Source organism: Chelonia mydas, chromosome 6 (assembly GCF_015237465.2).
Source record: "Chelonia mydas isolate rCheMyd1 chromosome 6, rCheMyd1.pri.v2, whole genome shotgun sequence".
NCBI lineage: Eukaryota > Metazoa > Chordata > Testudines > Cheloniidae > Chelonia > Chelonia mydas.
Window position 1 is genome coordinate 113,051,528 of NC_051246.2, and position 23,120 is coordinate 113,074,647.

General features: G+C 45.5%; 1 protein-coding gene across 8 annotated transcripts in view; it reads left to right on the forward strand.

Moving 5' to 3' along the window:
• Positions 1 to 4,329: 4,329 nt before the first annotated feature.
• Positions 4,330 to 23,120, forward strand: part of MARK3 (microtubule affinity regulating kinase 3) — a 108,725-nt gene continuing 89,934 nt past the window's right edge. For 3 of the 8 annotated variants that reach the window (XM_037901010.2, XM_037901013.2, XM_037901011.2), the window contains exons 1-2: positions 4,330 to 5,046; positions 19,324 to 19,362. In XM_037901010.2, the coding sequence (XP_037756938.1) occupies positions 4,996 to 5,046; positions 19,324 to 19,362 (90 nt within the window). In that variant the 5' untranslated portion in view covers positions 4,330 to 4,995. The remainder of the gene's footprint in view (positions 5,047 to 19,323; positions 19,363 to 23,120) is intronic. The other 5 variants (XM_037901012.2, XM_043550231.1, XM_037901015.2 and 2 more) reach the window with 3 other exon arrangements.

Sequence of the window (23,120 nt, forward strand, 5' to 3'; positions counted from 1 at the left end):
TTTACATAGGCTTTGCACAGGGTCCAAGATTTGGGCAGTTCCTAATTATAAGTCGACATGATATATTGATTCAGCTTCTAGTTGTAGGCAGTGATCAGCTACTTGTCTATCAATAGCCTCATCGTGCACCATTTTTAAAAAAAATACATTTCCCCTTTATATTATAGGACACCCCTAGGGTTTTGTATTCTTTGAAAGTTATTTGCTATTTTAAACACAAATACAAAGAGTGACAGAACAATCCAATAGATATTCCATTGCACAACATTGCTAACAGGAAAAGTAGTATTAGGAAACTATTTCATATATTTTTTGTCTTTTAATGCTATTTAGTATCTGTGCACAGAACTGTCAATGACCTTGATGCTGCAAACACTTAGGCCTGTGAGTAACTACTTTCACCTGCTGATAGTTACTCACAGACCTAAGTGTTTTCAGGATCAGGGACACTGATGTTAGCGGGAGTCCCATGAGTGCAGTCTGAGACCATTAATCAGATTAATGAGCAAACCTGTCTATTTTGTTCCTTTTCTTGTCTTCATCATAAGTCAATTACAGTTTTTAGAAACACCACGTAAGGAACATATTCTATTAGCAGCTGAGAAAGAAAAGGGTGAAGAATAGCTTTGGGGCTAACACACAGGACTGAGTGTCAGGAGACCTGTATACTTTCTCTAGCTCTGCTTTAGACTTCCTTTGTGACCTTGGTAAGCCAGACAGAGGCAAATCCCCCCTCCTTCTGCAGAGGATCCTGCCTGCTACAAGAGAAAATTGTATTTGTGTGTCAGCATGTGGGGAAGCAACACATTTAGACAGCCTAAACAAGGTATGTATAGCCTTGTGTGGCACAGTCCATGAGGACTTTCTGTGCAACTATACAGATCCATTGGCCATTGCCCCACAGATGTGGGCAGGAGGCAGGTGTTGTGGAGACTACTCTAGCTCTAAGGATAATAATGTGACACTCCTCTGCTTGGGCAGTGTTAGGACAGGATCTCTAAAAATAGGAACAATAATACCTATCCCCACAGGGGGTAGTAATTAAGTTCCCCAGATGCATTTTGGCATAGAATGGCAAGGTATTATTCTCATGGGATCAAATCCTCAGCAGTGCTGCGAAAGAAAAATGGATGGTACTGAGCACGTGTAGTAGTGACTTTTCTTTATGTTCTTTAATTCAAAATTAATTCTGCATCCAAGATAAGGAATATGAATATTCTTAAAACTGATTATGCAAAATAAGTACTGACTATCTGCAGTGTGTTTTTGTAACCCACACACCTTCTGGGTGTGGTGTTCTGTCCCATCTAGTGGCACTGAGACCACTAAGAGAGAGAGAATTAAATACGTCTGCTCTACATCCTTAGCTAACAGCCAGTTGGCTTTTAGCTCATGGGGTGGAGGCTTATGCACTAAGCGTCAGATACCCCAGGTTCGATCCCGCCCGCCAATGACCAGGGTCTGTTGGCATTAGATTTTGATAACACAAATTCTCACCCCTTCCTACACACAGGAGCCAGGCATAATGTTAACACTAAAGCTCACCCATAATATTGTAGATCTCAATCTTACAAAAGGTCCACAAGTGCAGCCCCTTACTCCCATGTGAAATCCCACTGGACCTGTCACAGAGTTCTCTACTCACTCCTGGGGTGCCTTCTTGTTGCTGCATCTAGGGAACAGCTCCACCGAGTCTGAAACCCCCTTTCACTCACTTTGCAGCCCCTCTTATGCTCCAGGAATTGCAGTGCTCCCTCTTTGTGGCTTGGGCCTCAGACCAAGTCACTATCATTTTCCCCTTTCGGGGAATCAAAGTCACTGAACTGGTTGACCAGGTATCATTCCTGCCAGTCCTCCAGTTCGAAGCTATGCCACTTCCCCAGTGACTAGTAGGGGAACTGAGGCCCACCCTGTACACTGGATTCCATCTTAGCAACCCTCAAATTAGTGTTCAAGGTCTGCACTATTTCAAACCTTACAGCTGTTTTCCTGATCCTTTTCCTACCACATCTCTATCAGGCTTTCACTCCACCACCCTTCTTGGTAAACCCTTCCTCGGGACCTGGACCTTCTACCTTCCCCCTGGGTTTCTTCCTTTCTCTGTCTAAACCCAGAGAAAGACTACAGGCTTGCACAATGCCACCTTTTTCTTCTTCAGCTCTGTGGTGTAGCAGACTCACTTCCTGAGTCTATGACACCATGCACTGTACTGCATATCTTGTTCATGACTTACAGTCTCACACCTTTCCCAGTATTCTTAAAGAATTGCAAAAGAGTAGTTTTTTTTAAAATTGGGACTAGGGTTGCCAACACTCCAGGATTGTCCGGGAGTCTCCAGGAATTAAAGATTAATCTTTAATTAAAGATTGTTATGTGATGAAACCTCCAGGAATATTGCCAACCAAAACTGGCAGCCCTAATTGGGCCCCATTTTCCACCTCTTGCTGCTGTAAACTTTCTGACTTTATACCAGCCCTGCCTACTCCTGTCCAGCTGGGCTCCATGTCAGTGCTTTCCTGTCAAACATAAACTCTCCCTCAGTGCGGCCTATCTGGTAACTTAGCCTCTCCTGAGCCACACTGACTCTTCCCAGGCTAGTGTGAGGTGAACACCGCATCACAGGGCCATACTTACACAGCCCCTTTTTAGGGCTGGAGCCTTAAATATACCATACCACAAAGGGAAATGAAAACTTCTGGATTGAGTATAAGGGCCCTATCTTGCAGTCTCTTGTGATTTTGCTTTCAGCAAATAAACTTCAGGATTGAAAACCCAGGGGCGTAACCCCTCACTTTGTTAATGCATAGCTGAATCAGCTCCAAAGTTTTCATTTCTAGACCAGAGATTTCCCAACATTTCATACTGTGGACCACATTTTTATAAAGAAATTGTCTCTGGCCTTCACCCCATCCATTCCCAATAGCATCATTCTGTTATTCTTGCTAACATAGACACCTCCCAATTGCAAGTGCATGGACCACCTCCTTGCTGCTTCACAATCACATGCACTACCTTCCCCTACATCCTTCATGATGCACCATCTCCCCTTCCATTCACAAGCATGCAGGCCCCCTTCCTTCCCAGTCACTCTCACATGAACTACTTCCCAGCATTTCCGCGATCCTGTAACATTCTAGTGGCAACTACAGCAATAGTTTACAAAAATTAATATTAGGAAAGTATTTAACGTGTTTTAGTTTCAAAGGTGTTAGCAGGAAACAGGAAGGTGGAGCGAGCACTATGAGATCGGCAAGCTCGCAAAGGCCACACTGAGAAACCCTGCAACACCCAATTGTTTTCAAAGGGAGTCGGGGTTAGACTGACTCTTCTAACAAAATGGTATTGTATTTACAGGTTTCAGAGTAGCAGCCGTGTTAGTCTGTATTCGCAAAAAGAAAAGTGGCACCTTAGAGACTAATCAAATATGCTCAAATAAATTGGTTAGTCTCTAAGGTGCCACAAGTACTCCTTTTCTTTTTATTGTATTTACAGTAACTGCCCCTACGTGGCAGCATTGCTACTGGGTCACAAAGTGACTTGGGCCATTACCACGGAATACGCAATGCCGGCTGAAGTGGAGCAGGGCAATGGCAATGGCGCTGTTGCCATGCAAGGCCAACCAGGGCAGTGCCATGTGTGTCAATGCTATGCAAGAGGGAGCTGGGTAGTGCCACTTGGGCTGAGGCTGTGCGTGTCAGAGCAGAGTGTCACCGCATGAGGTGGAGCAGATCTGTGCCGCTGGCGCCAACGCCACAGAGGTGGAGCAGGGTGGTGCGGTTGGCGCCAACGCCACATGAGCTGGAACAGGGTGGTGCCACCGGTACCAATGCCACACGAAGCAGAGCAGGGTGGCGTTAAAGCCACGCGAGGTGACTAGCGCGCTGCCACTAGCGCCAATGCCACGGAGGCAGAGCAGGGCAGTGCTGCCAATGCCACGGAGGTGGCGCAGGGCGGTGCTGCTGGTGCCACTGCCACACGAGGTGGAGCAGGGTGGTGCGAATGCCCCGTGAGGCGAGGAGGGCGGTGCTGCTGGGGCATGCCAGGAGCCCAACACCTGGGCTGCGTGGCTGCTGGGGTGGGTGCGCCTGTGACTGAGGGGCTGGGTTTGGTGGGTGAGCTAAGCAGCCCCAAGCCTGGACTGACACACAGGGAAGCTGACTGGGTGCCACCCTCCCCCCGGGGCGCTCAGTCCCTGCGGAGGCCTCTCCCCGCCCCGCCCCGCCAGGGCCAGGCCGCCTAGCAACAAGCAGCCGGCGCCGGCCGCCCAGCCCAGCACCAGGGCAGGGGGCGGGCTCTTCCGGTTCAAGTCGGAGCGGAGGAAGCCGGGCGGCCATCTTGGATCCTCCATCCCGGAGCGGGCGGCGCTGAGCCGTGGAGTGGGGGCGGGGGCTGCAGGCTGCCGGAGCCGGCCCGCGGGGCTCCTGACACCCGGCTCGGAAGGCGCAGGGGAGCCCGGGCCCGCCGGGCGGCGGAGCGGGTGGGGAAGGCCCGGCATGCGAGCGGAGGCCCGGTGAAGCGGGGCTGGGGGGAGAAGGGAGGGGGAAGCGCTTCGGAGCGGGCCTGCCTGGCTGCCAAGTGCTCGGAGCTGGCTGCGGAGCGGCGGCTTGTTTTCCTGGCCGGGCTCTGCAGCGCCCCGCTGCCTTCTCCGGGCCGCTCCCTCGCCCCCCTCAGCCCGCTGCGCTCTGCAAGGATCCCCCCGCCCTCCCCCTCTCTGCGCGCTGGGCTCCTAAGCTGGCTGTAGGATGAGCCCGGAGGACTCCCCGGGGGAGACGCTGCTCCATCGCCAGGCTGGAATATAGCTCGGAAGTGGGGTGGCGGCGGTGGAAATAAGCAGCCCCCCCACCCCTTCCCTTTGATGGTGGCCCTTCGTAACCACTGTCTCGCAGCAGAGTGACAAGCGTTCTTGGGGGGGGGGGGGGTCGGCTTTTGTTGGGGGAGGGGGTGTTTTGTTTTGCTGTCGCAAGTAGCCAGTGGCTCCGGCACAAGCGAATTAAAATGTCCACTAGAACTCCCTTGCCTACGGTGAATGAACGCGACACCGAGAATGTAAGTAACCCGGGGGCGCCGGCTGGGCTTTCTGGGGCGGGGGCGAGTGGGCGCTGGGGTGGCCGGACCTGCCTGTCACCCAGGGAACGGGTGGGCTGACGTGCCTTGGGGGCTGTGTCGCTTGTGTGGCTGAATGTGGCTGCTCTACACAAAGGACGGCCTGCGTAGAGAGGGGTGGTTGTATTGTGTCCAGACACACAAATGTCTCAGAAGAAAAACTGCTAGAGAGAAATGTGCATTTGTTTCAGCAGTTGTTGGCCCTCTCTGTGCCAATATAAACCCATAGGTGTAATTTGAATGAAAGACCCTGTACAGAATCAAACTGTGTAATTTAAAATCCCCAAAGAGGAGCCTGGCATTGTGGGTATATATTATGTTCCTACTGTTGTGACACTGGTTCAAGGCACTGTCCTGGCAGCTGGATGCTGTTAAACATCCGATGAAGTGAGCTGTAGCTCATGGAAGCTTATGCTCAAATGAATTTGTTAGTCTCCTTTTCTTTTTGCGGATACAGACTCACACGGCTGCTACTCTGAAACCTGTTAAACAGATGTTTCACAGGTGTGTGAAGAGTATTGTTATTGTGAGTGCTGTCATTGAGGTCCAATGCCTGCTTATTAAATTACTTAAATTACGGTTTAACTTAGTGTTTTTCAAGAGCTTGGTTTACTAGTGGTGGTAAAAAAAAAAAAAAAAAAAAGACAAACCCTGTAATGTTTTAATGATGTATCTTATATGGTGCAAATTCAGTACTGTCTCATATATTAGTGATGCAGAATTTGAGAAAAATAATCCATCTGCTCTGATGTTTGTAAGCTGAAGTGTAAAATAATCGCTAAAACAAGCCAATAAAGCACTAGTAAACAGGGTGCAGAGAACAGTCCTGTATTGGCAGGGGAGGACTCGGTGACCTAGATAATAAGTCTTTCCGTCTCTAATTTGTATGATTATTAATGACTAGAATAATGGCTTTATTGTCACTTGTTCAGATGATATTGGAAGGTCCCCTTTTCTGAATTAGCAGCAAAGTCAGAAAGTCCTTCCTCTGTTAAAAGGTAGCATTTGGCAGTGAACGCTAAACATATTCTAAATAAAACTGCATGTTTTTAATGAGCTCAATCAAACAATAATACTGTTAGCATTTTATCTGAAATATTTTTAATATGTAAATAAATTGTATGTAGAAACTTAATATAATCAAAAATCAAACTCTGAGACAAACCCTCTCTAAGTAGGAACCTTATCTGCTTAAAGTTGAGACAAAACTTATTTGACCTCAGAATAATCATTCTAAAAGGAAAAATTATTAGGAAAAAAACTGGTCTTTTTGTGTGAGAAGGTATGCAGATGAGTTGTAGTTTATACTGCTCTGAAGCACAAATTAGCAAAATCAGTGAGCATTATTTATATTTCATTATGAATATAACCCAGTGTCCTTTAGAAACTATATGCTGGGTCTGAGTGAAAGTGATTGGGGAGAGAGAGACCTGTTTTGGACTGAAATAAGGAAAAAGAAGATTTAGGCTGAATATTAAGAAAAACTGCTAGATTTGTTACAGAGCAAGTAGTCTTCCAAGGGAATTGGTGGAAGCCCTATTGCTTGAGATATTTTAAAACAAGACCAGACAAAGCATTAGAAAACATGCTGCATAAAAGAGTCACTGCATTGGCAGGATTTGGATTTTATTGACATAATACTCATTTCTCACTTCTGTGATCTTTATTTGTTTTAGCCTTTGGTACAACCTGCCGGCTAAGGGCTGTATTGAGCAAAAAGTCAACTAAGCATATTTTGTTGCAGAATCTCAATGGGCTTCAGCCCAAGGGCCAAAGCTGCCCTGTGGAAGAAAAGCATTAAAAATGAAAATTGTAGTGGCCTTTTGTATTCAGCTGAACTTCCAAATGGCTAAAACAGATTCCCCTGTAATGTTTTGCCCAGTCATTGTACTCCTAGCTGCATTGGATCAAAGTTTTTAAACTCCATTTTGGCCTCATCCTGATCAACCAGTCAACAGTGCCCTTGTTGCCAAGAAGGCCAATGGCATTTTGGGCTGTATAAGTAGGGGCATTGCCAGCAGATCGAGGGACGTGATCCTTCCCCTCTATTTGACATTGGTGAGGCCTCATCTGGAGTACTGTGTCCAGTTTTGGGCCCCACACTACAAGAAGGATGTGGAAAAATTGGAAAGAGTCCAGCAGAGGGCAACAAAAGTGATTAGGGGACTGGAACACATGATTTATGAGGAGAGGCTGAGGGAACTGGGATTGTTTAGTCTGCGGAAGAGAAGAATGACGGGGGGGGATTTGATAGCTGCTTTCAGCTACCTGAAAGGGGGTTACAAAGAGGATGGATCTTCTAGACTGTTCTCAGTGGTAGCAGATGACAGAACAAGGAGTAATGGTGTCAAATTGCAGTGGGGGAGGTTTAGGTTGGATATTAGGAAAAACTTTTTCATTAGGAGGGTGGTGAAGCACTGGAATGGGTTACCTAGGGAGGTGGTGGAATCTTCTTCCTTTTGAAGTTTTTAAGGTCAGGCTTGACAAAGCCCTGGCTGGGGTGATTTAGTTGGGGATTGGTCCTGCTTTGAGCAGGGGGTTGGACTAGATGACCTCCTGAGGTCCCTTCCAACCCTGATGTTCTATGATTCTATGAAACCACTTTAGAAATTGTTTAAACTGGTTCTATAATTTGGTTTAAATTCTAGTTTAATACTTTTGGAAACATGTTACTTGACATTGGGGCTAGAGTTGAAGTTTTTTTCCAAGCAGGGTATTTCATTTTGGTTTCAAAATACAGAACAAACTCCTCAGTAATTTTCTTAATTAATGTACAGTGCTTGTCACCTTTGCTTACAGATATGTCACTTTATACTCTGATCAAAGTAGATTTGCAAGTTAAGCAAAACTGAGCTGTGTGACCACTCAGGAATACCTGTAATTAGTAGTATTGTGATTCAGTAGGCTAATTCTTCCTTTTTAGTCACACTGAACCAAAACCCAAGTATATAGTACTGTACTGCTTGAGGTGCTGCCTTTCAGATGTCGTGACCATCAATGATAAAAACATGTGCTCTGTGATCTTTAATGTAAAGTGTTGTTCTGGCCAAATTTAAACTCTGATATTTACATTCTTTCTGCCTAAATTACCTCTAAATTCAGTTGGATACAAAATTAATTTTTTTCCTATTTTAATTCTAAAATACAGTATCATTCACTCCTAGTCTAACTGTTCTTCCACCTCCAAGATGGTTGTATTTTATTAGAAGGTAAAATGAAGCCTTAACTACCTAGATGAGGCTTAATTAGTTAATGTTCCTAAAGAACTTTGATCTTTAGATGAAAGGTGCTTAGAAATGCAAAGTATCCAGGGAGCCTTTTGGCCATGATCATGGGATCCCTTAATGTCTTCTGTATACTAGGAAAATTACCTAGTGCTGATAAAGGGTGCAGTTTAACCAGTGTTAAGCCTGGTTTAACTGGACATGTAGGCAAGGCCTCCTCATCAGTGCTTAATTTTTTTTTATTTTTTAATAAAAGGCAATGTATAGCTCTCTTTGTTACTGAAAGATCCTTCAAAACATAAACCATTAGAGTGGAAAGTTTGTGTCAGTGGTTTTCCCTTAAGGCCATTGGTTATTCATGTTTCCCAGCCAAGAAGGGCTGGCCATTGAGGTTCAAGAATCTGTGGCCAGGAGTCCCTTATATTTCCCAGGAAAAGGATCAGGGGTGACTCATATATAGGGGAGCTATCTGACTTCCACTGATAACACAAGGACTGCTGCAGGCTGGCTGACTGCCTGAAAATGAGCTCTAAGCTACCATTGTAGCTTCTGGCCACAAGGGTGGAGCAGCTCATCTTAGGAACCTGCTAAGCTGAAGGCTGTTGGCCAAACCTACTAAGTCTCCTGGTATTTCAGGGAGACTCCCATTTACCACCAAAAATTCACAACTCTTGATTTAATAATGTTGTCACCCACATAAAGATCCATTTATGTCAAATTAATAAATTCAGTTATATTACCCAGAATCGTATGCATCAGCTACATATGCGCATCAGCTTCTCTTTCTCCCTCAGTCAGTGAGAGACTGATGCACATGTGTGGCTGACTCACAAGATTTTGGGTAATGTAGTTCAGGGTCTGTAAAGTGTTATTTAAAGTAAGAGGGTGAAACAAGGCATCTCGCGGCCCGCCAGGGGCTTCCCCTGAGCAATCCGTGAACCAAGTTTGGGAACCCCTGCTCTAGAGAACAGAAATGGGGCAAATAAATGGACAGAATGAGAGGAAGGTTTCTTCTTGAAGAGAGAAGATGAGGAAACTGTAGCTAGAAATGAGAGGAAATGTAAATGGTATGGAAATCCTTAGAATCAATGAGATTTTAAAAAACATGAAGAAATGGAAGGGGTGAGATAACAACTTTCAGGCTAATTAATTTTATTTATTTATACTTCTATCTTATTGTATTTCCATTACATAAACTGTGTATCTGTAAAGGGATGAGGTGACTATTTTGAGCATTTATTAATTTTGCTAACTACCCTGAATTCTAAAGTTTAAATAATTGGAGAAAAATAACTACAATTTGCCCTTTAGTAATCTTCATGGCCAAGCTAATGTGGTGGATTACCCATTTAAAAAATGTTGAGATGTTGGCAACTATTACTCCTGAGGGCATTCTGCCTCAAAAAAATAAAAATTCTGCAAGTTTTATTTGTCAGTGAATAAATGCAGAGGCTCCACATGGCAGTGTGGCGCATAGGCCACTTGGTCCATGAAAGTGGGAGATCACCCTGCAGTTCCCCCACTCCCACCCCGTGGACACGGACTCAGCGGTGAAGCTGCACCTGACTCTGACACAGTACAAGGCCTGGGTCTGCCCCAGAAACACCCTGGGGCCCTGCCCCTCTGTGCCAGGCACACCAGGTGTGGGCAGGCAGGCTCAACCAGCAGGATGCAGATGTGAAGGGGCTCAGTGTGGGGGGGTCCAGGTGTGAGGTGAGAGGGTTCTCTGTTGGACAATCTGGGTGCAGGCAGCTCAGTGTGGGATCTGGATACACAGAGGCTTGTTGGGGGGTTCCAGGTGCAGGGGCAATGGGACTCTGCAGGGGCTTCCAGGTGAAGGTGGTTGGGGCTCAGTATAGTGGTGTGGGGGTCTCAGCAGGGGAGTGTGGGTGCTGGGGGAGTGGGGTGGGGGTCTGGGTGCAGCTAGTTGGGGGTAAGTGATGTGGGGGCTCAGGGTGGTGTGGCTCATCAAGGTGGGGGTTTGAGTACAGGGAGCTCAGTGTGGGGGTGGTCTGAGGTTCAGGGATGGGAGTCTGGAGGCAGGGGGTCCGGGTGAGGGGGGCTACAATGCAGGAGTTGAGGTTCAGGGGGGTGGGGTTCGGGTATGGAGTGCTAGGGGGTTCTGGGTGTACGGGGTGAGGCTTGGCAGGAGTGTCTGGGTATGGAAGGTCTGGATGCACGGGGATTGGGAGGATGGGGGAGCAGCTCCCCATACAGTGACCCCTCCCCGCCTGCCCCTGCATCTGAGGAGTGATGGGGGCAGGAAGCAGGGGAGGATGCTGAGCTTCCTGCAGTTGGGGGAGGTTTCTTGGGGTTGGCCTGACACAGCCCCAGCCACTCCTTGCAGGGGAAGAGGAAGTCCCGTCTCTGACGGGTTCGGTTACAGAGACCCCCTTGGGAATGTCACCTGATGTGCTGGAATTACCTTTTGAGCCCGTTTTCCACTGCCAGCTTCAGACTCCAGAACCCTGCCTTGTTGAGCCAGACACGCTAGTCTGCTGCAGCACAGACCCAGGTATGGTCCACAAGCCCAAAGCTGCAGACTTCAACCAAAAACTGCTCAGCAAGTTATCTGTTTCCAGCACCCAGACACCCAGTTCCCAATGGGATTCAAACCCCAAATAATTTCATTTTACTCTATATAAAGCTTATATAGGGTAAACACATAAACCATTCGCCCTTTATAACACTGATAAGAATGGCCCTTCTGGGTCAGACCAAAGGTCCATCTAGCCCAGTATCCTGTCTTCCGATAGTGTCCAGTGCCAGGTGCCCCAGAGGGAATGAACAGAACAGGTAATCATCAAGTGATCCATCCCCTGTTGCTCATTCCAGCTTCTGGCAAACAGAAGCTAGGGACACCATTCCTGCCCATCCTGGCTGATAGCCATTGATGGACCTATACTCCATGAATTTATCTAATTCTTTTTTTAACGCTGTTATGGTCTTGGCCTTCACAACATCCTCTGGCAAGGAGTTTCACAGGTTGACTGTGTGTTGTGTGAAGAAATACTTCCTTTTGTTTGTTTTAAACCTGCTGCCTATTAGTTTCATTTAGTGACTCCTAGTTCTTGTGTTATGAGAAGTAGTAAACAACACTTCCTTATCTACTTTCTCTACACCAGTCATGATTTTATAGACCTCAGTCATATCTCCCCTAGCTGTCTCTTTTTCAAGCTGAAAAGTCCCAGTCTTATTAATCTCTCCTCATACAGAAGCCAGTCCATACCCCTAATAATTTTTGTTGCCCTTTTCTGAATCTTTTCCAATTCCAGTATATCTTTTTTGAGATGGGACAACCACATCTGCACACAGTATTCAAGATGTATTTCTTGAGTGGTAACAGCTAATTTAGATCCCATGATTTATATGTATAGTTGGGATTACGCTTTCCAATGTGCATTACTCTGCATTTGTCAACATTAAATTTCATCTACCATTTTGTTGCCCAGTCACCCAGTTTTGAGAGATGATCTATATATAGAGAGAGAGATGCACAGCTGTTTGCTCCTCCAGGTATTAATCACTTACTTTGGGTTAAATAACAAAAGTGATTTTATTAAATATAAAAAGTAGGATTTAAGTGGTTTCAAGTAATAACAGACAGACTAAAGTAAGTTACCAAGCAAAATAAAACAGGCGTGTCTAAGCCTAATACATTAAGAAACTGAACACAGGTAAATCTCACCCTCAGAGATATTCCAATAAGCTTTTTTCACAAACTAGACTCCTTCCTAGTTTGGCCCAATCCTTTCCCCAGTACAGTTCTTGTTAGTTCCAGCTCAGGTGGTAATGGTTTTTTCTCATGACTGCAGCCCCCTTTGTTCTGTTTCACCCCCTTTTATAGCTTTGGCGCAAGGTGGGAATCTTTTATCTCTCTGGGCCCCCACCCCTCCTTCTAAATGGAAAAGCACCAGATTTAAGATGGATTCCAGTACCCGATGATATGGTCACATGTCCTGTGAGACCCCCCAAGCCTCCTTTCTTCCCGGCCTGACTCACAGGAACACTGGAAGGCTTACAAGTAAACAGAGCCATTTACAACCAATTGTCCTGGTCAATGGGAGCCATCAAGATTCTAAACCACCATTAATGACCCACGCTTTGCATAATTACAATAGCACTTAAGAGTAATACTTCATATTTCTAGCTTCAGATACAAGAATGATACATTCATACAAATAAGATGAGCACGTTCAGTAGATTATAAGCTTTGTAATGATACCTTACAAAAGACCTTTTGCATAAAGCATATTCCAGTTACATTATATTCACACTCATTAGCATATTTCCATAAAACATATGGAGTGCAACGTCACACCGTCCTCTCCTGCCGCCAGCCCAGCCGGGAGTAGCAGCTGATCCCAGCTCAGGGTAGGAGCCACTGGCTGGGGTGTCCCCAGCGCCATAGTGATTTACCTCTCTGCCGGCTGCTCCAGATGCCTGAAACAATGTACCTGCACTGCTAGGGAGTGGTGTGTGATTGCTCTTGCAGCTTCCTTGACAGAAAGTCATTTTTCTGGGGGGAAGCAAAGAAATCTGTGGGGGACATGAATTCTGTGCATGCACAGTGACACAGAATTTCTCCAAGAGTAAACTATGCTTGCACAAACCAAACCACAAGTAGGTGGACTCCACTTCTGCAATAGGAGGTTCCTGGTAGCTCTGAAGTCCAATCACTCCCTTTTTATTTCAAATGAGTGAGTGAAGTTTGGTGTGGGCCCAAAAATTCATCTTACTAACCCTCCCAAAATCCTAAATCTGGCTCTGAAAGTATTATAATATTATTTAAAGTACATTAATTTGTGCAAATTAGGGTGTTTGCAGACAATCTGGAAGATTAGATTTGATTTATGCAATGTTTACCAGAAATGTCCTATTATAAATAGAAGTATGTAACCGGAAGGCTATCTCTGGCAACACGAAATTAGGGTCAGAAAAATTCTGTGTACCTATTACCGAAAGAGGTTTTTTTAGGCTAACCCTTCCCCCCCCCCCCCCCCCCCCCCCCCCCCCGGGTTAGCTCTCCTTGAACGTTTTCATAAGATATTTTAAACATTGAGATAACTGAGAAGAGAAGGTTCAGAGGTGACTTGATTACTGTCTGTAAGTACCTATATATGGAACAAATATTTGATAATGGGTTCTTCAGTCTAATGGAGAAAGGTATGACACCATGCGATGGCTGGAAGTTGAAGCTAGACAAATTCAGATTGGAAATAAAGCATACATTTTTAACAGAGAGTTTAACCGTTGGAACAATTTACTGAGGATCATGGTAGCTATTCCATCACTAGCAATTTTTAAATGATGATTGGATGTTTTTCTAAAAGATATGCTCTGGGAACTATTTTTGTGGCAGTTCTATCGCCTGTGTTATATAGGAGGTCAGACTAAATTATCATAATGGTCTCTTCTGGTCTTGGAACCTGTGAATTGCTATAAATTAAATTGCCACCTTCACTTAGAAGGAATTTAATATTAATAATATTATATAGTTACATGGGAAACTAATAATATAGTTACATGGGAAACTCCACATGGCATGTTTTGTGCTTATCACAAATTTAAATTAAGAGTGTGAAATACACTCCTTTGGATTTTTTAGTAATTGAGATACCTTTAAATACAGCATTGTACTTCTGGACTACATCTAATATATTTGACTATTCTTGCAGTGTACTAAGAGTTAATAGTTTGACATGTTAAAGTTAGGCATGTGACATGCCAGTTTGAACTACCCTGAATCATCTAATCCAATGGTTCTCGAACTTTTTTTTTGCGGACCACTTGAAAATTGCTGAGGGCCTTGGCGGACCACTTAATTATATTTCCAAATGTTGTTTGTACCGTTAGCTAACTATTGTAAAGCACTTTGGATAAAAGCGCTATATAAAAAAAACCCTTAATATTTTTTTGTTCTGCAAATAAAAGCACACAACTCATATTTTAATATCAGTAGTCTTACCTTTCTAAAGCGATGGATATGCCCTCTCTCCCCTGCCGTGGCAGCCCCTGAGCTGGGGCTGGGAAGGAGGAGGGTCTCTCCCTCTCTCCCCTGCCGTGGCAGCCCCTGAGTTGGGGCTGGGAAGGAGTGGGGGGGGTCTCTCCCTGGCAGCCGCAGCCCTGGAGCTGGGGAAAGTCACCTCTTTCTCTGGACGCTGCAGCCCTACACGTCCCAAATACCCCCCCACCCCCTCTTTTCATCCCACTGCCCCCTCCCATCTACCCTCTATTCCCCCAAAGGACACCACTTCACCTTACATGTGTGTCTTCTCCAGGGTCCAGGCACCTAATTAGTGGAGCCATGCCTGTGCGGCTCCACTAATTTGGTGGGTGGCCCTTCATTGTCTCTTTTGAGGCTGTCCAGGCGCGCACCTTAGAGGGAACTATCTGCGGACCACCTGAATGTAGCTTGTGGACCACTGGTGGTCCATGGACCACAGTGTGAGAATCTCTGATGTAATCTGTATCTCCCAAGTTAATTGGATGTTGTGGCACGGCTAAAATACCTTTTTTGGGATGAGTTTCACAAAATACATTTTTGCATTTTGATTAAGTGGTTTCCATTCTTTCTGTTTTACACCACATTCACAAACAACTAAAAGAAAACTGTACCCCTCTAGCTTGACCCAGAAATCTTGCAAAGAAACCAAACAACTTCTCATTGACTAAAAATCGAGAGTGGTGCAAGCATAGATAATTCTGGCTAAGATTGGAGGTAAGTGTCCCTCTACATCCCCTGTTTCTCACAATAGCATATGTTTTCGCTACTTCCTCCCATGCTTGGTCAAATACCACATCGTTCTGGGACTGTGCTGGCACAAAAATGGGAGGACTAAGGGCTTGTCTACACTTAAAGCACTGCAACAGCTGTAGCTGCGCTGCTGTAGCACTTAGTGAAGATGCCACCTACGCCGACGGAAGGGTTTCTCCTGTGCATATAGATATTCCATTGCCGAGAGTTGGTAGCTAAGTCGACAGGAGAAGCCCTCCTGTCAGTATAGCACTGTCTAGGCCAGGGGTTAGGTCAGTATAACTACATCGTTCAGGGGTGTGGATTTTCCACACCTCTGAGCAGCATACAGGTACCAACATAAGTTGCTGGTGTAGCCTAACCAAGCCTAATCAAGCTTCTTTTGAGGATGGGAGAATACCTTGTTCTGTTTAGAGTGGAGTATGTCCGCCACTTAAATCTGTAGAAGTTGAAGTGCAATGGAGATATACTTAATAGACTATATATGCATGTAGGGGTTGATTTTGAGGGGTGCTGAGCACCCTTAGTTTCATTTAAATCAATCTCTTGAGGTCCAATTTAATAAGTATATTTATGGGTCAAAGCATGTGTCTTCTAAAATGGCATCTTGTTGTGCCGTTGTATATCTAAGCTTTTATATCAGATTTATTCCTGCAGGATTAAAAGTCTAAACAAGGATTTTCTAACTGCAAGCTTGACCTGGTGTCTGGGTCCTTTTCGTTTCATACATAATTACTAACAATGATGATTCTGGAACCAACTTAGTTGGCAATTTTATTGATGATGCAGAGTAGAATGTGGCTTGCTCCTCTTCAGCTATTACTCTCCAGTGACGATGTTAGTAAATATTCATTTTGGTCAGTAAATAAAGCAAATATTACTTGGAAAATGATAAATTTAAAATCCAGATATGTGAATATCAAGTGCCTTAAACTTTATTTTCTAAACGCTTCCACACTTGGGTGTATTTTGTATTAAACAGGATTCCTATATTGGGTTTTGTAACCTGTGATTAGCACTAGACAACAAAATACACTTCTATTTTCATATAGTATATGGAGTATGGCTCTCACTGATCATTTGCTGTGTCTGTTGGAACTGAGAAAAACCAGCGATGTGACTACACCGGAAGGGGTCTCCGAGGCAGAGTAGCAGCAGCACTCTTAGTAGCCTATTGCCCTACAAGAGCAATTTGTCTTTTGTCTATGGTTATTGAGCCTTAACTAGCAAATTATTCCCAGTTCTGGATCTTTGGTGTTATGATCACCAGCTTTGTCACTGAGCTTCTGTCAACAGAACTCTTTTTGTCCAACACAGTTATTAGTATTTCTCATGCAGAGCTAACACAAAACATTTGAGGGATGGAAATTTCTTTGCCACATATGGCAGGGCATCACACATCCTGTTGTTGGCCAGTCAGTGTTGTTAGCCTTCGCATGTCTACTGAATGCAGTGTTTTGGGGCTCTGTCACATTTGACTAAGTGGGTGTGTCCCCAATTCAATTGTTTCCCTCCCAGGGGAATTAGGGGTATGTGTCATGATGTCTAGGCTATTTGTACTAAAGATTAATTTCTCAATCCTTTTTTTTTTTTTTTTAAACTGATTGTTGTTTGGCAAGTGTGACCTTGTTTAACTGGCCAGTCAATTTCATTGAGTGTCATACTAGTTGGACAAATGGCAGAAGGTTATCTGTCTGAGGCCGTAACACTGTATTTTCACAATAAATTGTTTTTTTTTGAGAGCAAGACTCCGACTTGGAACCAAATGCTTATGGTTTAGTGATAGAAGGTTCCTTTATCCACTTCTTTAGTCAAATTCTGCCCTAACTTTTATATGCTCTATTTGATCACATTGACCATAATGGTGTGATGGCACATGTATAAACTATTACTCCTGGGGGAATTCTGCGCCACTGCGCGTGTGGAGAATTTATGTCCCCCACATATTTCTTTGCTTCCATGCAGAAAAATGACTTTCTGACGAGGAAGCAAAGGGAAATGACGAGCGGTCATGTGACCTTCCCCAGAAGTATGTTTCTGGTGCTCAGGGCAGCCAGTAGAGAGGTTAATCACTGTAGGGCAGGAGGCTGGACTGGGGAAGACCCTGCTGGTGGCTCCTCCCTGCGCCAGGCTCAACTGCTAGTCGCGGCTGGGCTGGGGAGCACAGGACTTCCTCTTCCCCTGCATGGCATCCGGGATCAGGTCAGACACACCCCCACATTTCTCCTCCAGCTTCAGGAAGCTCTGCAAACTCCTTCCCTCCCCTCCCACCCCCCTCACCCCCCCCCCCCCCGCTTCCTGCACCCATTGCTCCTCAGCTGCAGGAGGAGGGATCCCTGTACAGGGAGCTGCTCCCCCGTCTGCCCAGCCCCTGAGCATCCAGACCCCCTCATACCTAGACCTTCCCACTGAGCTTCATCCCCCCCCTTCACTCAGAACCTCCCCCCCAATGAGCCCCACTCCCCGTGCACCATCCCGACGAGCCACCCACATCTGGATCCGCACCCCACTGAGCCCCAACCAGCTGCATCTGGATCCCAACTCCACTGAGCCCCATTCCCCCCAGCAGCTGGACCCTACAGTGAGCTCCCCACGCCCAGACCCCACCATGCTGAGCCACAACCACCTTCACCTAGACCTTCCTTCAGAGTCCCATTACCGTTGCATCCAGAACCCCCCAACAAGACCCTATGCATCCAGATCCCCCCCGTACCCAGATCCTCCACTGAGCTGCCCACACCTAGATTGCCCCACACAGAACCCTCTCAACCCACATCTCTATCCCCCTACACTAAGCCCCTCCAAACTTGGATCCTGCCTTGCTGAGCCTGCCTACCCACATGGAGGGGCGGGGCCCTGGGGTGTTTCTGGGGCAGGCCCAGTCCTTGCGCTGTGTCAGGATTGGGTGCAGCCTCACCACTGACTCCACGTCCCAGGGAGGAACTGCACAGTGATATTCCACCTCTGTACGGTCAGTGGCATGTGCTCCCCAGTGCCATGCTGGAGCCTCCACATTTGACAAATAAAATTTGCAGAATTTTAAAATGTGTGCAGAATTTTTATTTGGCACAGAATGCCCTCAGGAGTAAAACTGTGTACTTCTGCTAATGCTCTAGGGGCCAGATTCTGTCCCAAGTCCTTACTCGTGTTGAATAGTACTATGCATAGTCCCATAAATGTCAATTGGATTATGTGTGAAGTAAGGTACTACTACTCAGTGTGAATGAGGGGAGTGAACCTGGTCTTAAATACCTTATGGTGCTCTAATATTTCTAGTAACTTGATAATGTGACTTATTAAATGGTAATGGGAAATTAAATAAATTCTACTTCACCTGTATTAGAAATAACACTAGGTTACTATGAAACTGAATTTCAGACATCCAATATGTTATGTTTGCATTCTGTGTCCGGGCGTGGACAATGAAAAAAACTTGTCAGTTTCTTGGTTTTACTTAATTTCTCAAATATTTGCATGATGTTTGAATTATAAACACTGCAGGGAATGGGATTTTTAACGTTTTTCCATTGAAATTTAAAAAAGCACACATGGTGCAGCTCGTTAAATTGACAGGATTCTTATTGGCTCCATTACTTTCCAGAGGGTTCTATATAGCAGCCATAAACATTGATAAGTCAGGTCACTTTACTTCGCTGTAGCACAAAGCTATGGGTGACTGCAGAGGCAATGGAGATGTCTACAGACGTTGGAAGACAGCACTATATATTGGCTTATGTTTGCTTGCTATGTGGAAGGCTGTCGTCATAACCACATGAGCTAGAGACTTCAATTTTTTAAAAGACAGTTTTGGTTCTGCAGAAATTGATATAATTGACCTCCCTCTCAACAAAGCTTCATAGAAAGCCTGAGTGAGCACGTACGTGTTTTTTTCAAACCCTGTGTGTAGTCTGTTTAATACATTATGCCCACTGGAAGAATTTATAATAAAATTCCATTTACCCCAGGTTTTCCCAGCTCTGTTAGCAACTTCCTAGAGTACTATATTTAACTCTGAAATCTTACTAATTAATGAATCTAATCATCCTCTCTGTCTTGAGTGTTCCTGATGCACCCATCGGGGTGTCTAAGCTCTGAATATTTAGATGTAATGTAGAGCTAACATTGTCCAAAGGAATGTCAACTGTGTGCTCCTCCATGCTTCATTTGCTTTTTCCTTTTTTCCTTCTTCTCTTTTATCTTTTTTCTCTTCATGCTTATCATTATCTGGCCTTGAGAAAGGATGTCGTCTCTTCACTGGGGGAAGGCTTTTGCGAAAAGGTGGGTTTTGCATTGTGTTCTGAAAGCTTAGGCTCAATCGGATCTCTTGCAGTAAGGTGTTTCACAACTGCGAGGTCCTGTGCACCTCCTCCTTAAATGTCTTCCTGAAGTCAGAATCCCCATGGAGTAAAACTGTCTTCCTGGGTTGGAAATGGAGAGGTGGCTTCTAAGATAACCACCTCTGTGCAAGAGCACCTTAAAGATTAAGACTTTGGATTAGGGTACTGCATGTATCAAGACATGGAAAAAGGGATAGTTTTGTGATAAGGGCACTGAACTGGAATTCAGGAGATACATTTTAATACTGGCTGTGCTACAGACTTCCTGTGTGTTCTCTGGTTAGTCAGTCTCTCTCTGCCTCAGTTTGCTATCTGTAGGACAATGCAGTTGTTCCTTAACTGACCATGATGCGAGGATAAGTCATTTTGGTGACACTCTGCTGTGGTAAGTGTCGTAGAAGAGCCTTAGATTTTTTTAAACTGTTTCCACATATTTAACCCACCAGTCATTTAAAAAAAGGTTAATTGCTAATAAAACCCTAGATGGGGTTAAAATATTAATGTTTTATTTGTGACTTTAAAAGTTATTAAATGGCCCCAGCCTGCCCTTTGCTTCCTGTTAGAAGGCTGGGGCTGTTACAGAAGCCCTTATTAGATGAAAACCAGTGGGCAGAACTGCATGTATTAGGTTGGGACTCTGCCTGTGAAAAAAAACAAAAGCTTCTCTAAGGATAAGCTGTGTGGGAGGGAACTGAGAATCTGCTTGTGCTGATGGGTTAACAATGTGTTGAAGCAGTTGATCAGGAAAAAGAAAAGGAGTACTTGTGGCACCTTAGAGACTAACCAGTTTATTTGAGCATGAGCTTTCGTGAGCTACAGCTCACTTCATCGGATGCATAGCATATCGTGGAAACTGCAGAAGACATTATATACACACAGAGACCATGAAACCAGTTTCCACGATATGCTATGCATCCGATGAAGTGAGCTGTAGCTCACGAAAGCTTATGCTCAAATAAACTGGTTAGTCTCTAAGGTGCCACAAGTACTCCTTTTCTTTTTACGAATACAGACTAACACGGCTGTTACTCTGAAACCTGTTGATCAGGAAAGCAGCTTTTGAGCTATGCTGCTTGCCAGGGGAAGTGGGTAACTCCATTAGCAGGATAGGAGATACTGTACTACTTCTCTTGCTTCTCAGCTTCCCCAAGCTTTCCTGAACAAGCATGACTTTCTGGATCAATTACTCTCTGTACCACACCTCTGCTCCTTTGGGAATGCTTTGAATAGATGGTAGGAGATTTCTTGTCTTTTTTTCGACATGTGGAGGAGACCCAGTGTAGCAGAAGGAACTTTGTCTGTCACCTTGTGCTGCCCTGATGACTTCTGCTACATGCATTGACAGAGTACATGAAAACCTCCTCTTCAACCAGGGTGTGGAGGCTTGGGCTATTAAAAAAAAATAGTAATCATACACTCAAATTTAATACAAAAAGTGTATTTTCATAGGAACTCATACTGAGTCGCCATAAACGTTGACTTTTTTTAAAAAGGTGATTTGATGATAGAAGTAGTAAGAATTATAACTTAAAGGGTGGCTTTTGTCACCATCACAATTAATGAGGCTTCATCTACTCTCAATATGCTGCTGCATCATCCCTCTTTAAAAAAATTTGCATCCTAATTTAGCAAGTTCATCGAAGTTGCTGTGTGGAAAATTGCCCTAGTTGAGAAAATGAAAGCTAGTGTAAATCCGATACTTCAGGAAGATAGAATAGAGGAATAATTACCCTTTCATATGAGAGGGGGACTTATTTAATTGTTTAGCATTTTACAGCTCTGAAAGGATGCATAGGAACAGAATTCTTTGGTAATTGATATCCCTGCCTTTTGCATTTTACCTGTACAGTGTCAGGCCCTCTGCTCTACCATCAGTTTCACAAGTAGAAGCGGATCTCATGCTGGAATTTATAGAAAAAGTTATAGATGTCATTTTTTACTTGTGGGGGAATTCTGCACCATTATGTCTGTGCAGAATTCATGTTCCCCACAGATTTCTTTTCTTCCCCGCAGAAAAATGACTTTTTCACAGGGAAGTCGCAAGAGTGATCACCTGCCCCTCCCCACCAGCATGGGCATGTTGTTTCAGGTGCCCAAAGCAGCCGGCAGAGAGGTCAATCACTGAGGGGTGAGGGAGCTGAGGACTCTCCAGCCAGTGGCTCCTACCCTGCACCGGCTCAGCTGCTAGTTCTGGGCTAGAGGCAGGAGACGAAAGAAATTGCTCTTCCCCTGCAAGGAGTGGCTGGGTCTGGGTTAGACCCACCTCCAGAAACCTCCTCCAGCTGCAGGAAACTCCGTACCCTCCCCGCTTCTTGCCCCCATTGCTCTTCAGCCACGGGGGGGAGGGGGGAGAGGAGGAGGAGGAGCAGGGAAGGAGTCACTGTATGGGGAGCTGCTCCTCCATCTTCCCAACCCCTGTGCACCCGGATCCCCCACACACAGACTCCCTACACCAAGCCTCACCCCTTGCACCCAGAATCCTTCCACCAAGTCACCCGCCCCTGAACCTTTGCCCCACTGATCCTCACCCCCTGCATTCCGAGGGGCCCCCCCCGTACCACTCCCTCCCACTGAGCCCTAACCGCTCTGCATCCAGACCTTTGCACCCAGACCATCCCCCACTGAGGCCCTTGCACTTGAACCCCCATGGTGATGAGCCCTACCCTCCCTGCACCTGGACCCGCAACACACTGAGCCCCAACCAGCTGCATCCAGATCCTCACTCCATCAAGCCCCACTCCCCAATACCACTGAGCCCCCACATCCAGACCCCCCTGCTGAGCCACATACCCCCCAGACACTTTTTCTGAGACACAGCCACCTTAATCTGGACCCTTCTGCAGAGTCCCATTGTCCCTTCACCTGGAACCCCACAATGAACCCCTGTGCATCCTGATCCCCCCTGCATCTGGTACCCTCTGAGCCACCTGCACTCAGATTGCCCCACACAGAACCCACTCACCCCACCCTGGATCCCCCTCCACTCTTGGATCCTGCTGGGCTGAGCCTGCCTGCCCACACCTGGTGTGCCTGGCACAGGGGGGCAGGGCCCTCGGGTGTTTATGGAGCAAGCCTGGCCCTTGCGCTGTGTCAGGATCGGGTGCAGCCTAACTGCTGAGTCGGTGTCGTGGGAGCGGGGAGGCTACAGGGTGGTCTCCCACTTCTGTACAGCCGGTGGCCTGTGCTCCCCGCTGCCATGCTGGAGCCTCCACATTTATTTACTGACCAATAAAAATTGTAGAATTTTAAAATATTGTGTGCAGAATTTTTATTTTTTTTGGTGCAGAATTCCCTCAGGACTAAGTTTCCTAACTCAGGAATCCCTTGCATCCCACCCAGGGGAATTCCATATTAGGACTGATCTTGGTGGTGAGAGAGAAGAATTAATCACTTGCACTTAAGCAACCACTAATTTTAGTTCTGTGATTGATTTGATTGCCTTTTTTATGTGCAAACAGAATAATTCCAAGCCACTAATGTGAATATACCTGGTGCTGCAAATGGGTCAGTTTCACAAAGCTGAAAACAGTTGAGCCAAATCAGTTGGGGGGAGAGAATATAAATAGAAAATTGAGAATGGTATATTGGGCACTGTATAAGAACATTTTACTACATGTCCAGAAAGTACCATTGAGAGAGGATACACAGGTTAGAAAAACACAGCTTGTCTTAGGAGGGGAAGTGAAAGCAGGTATAAAA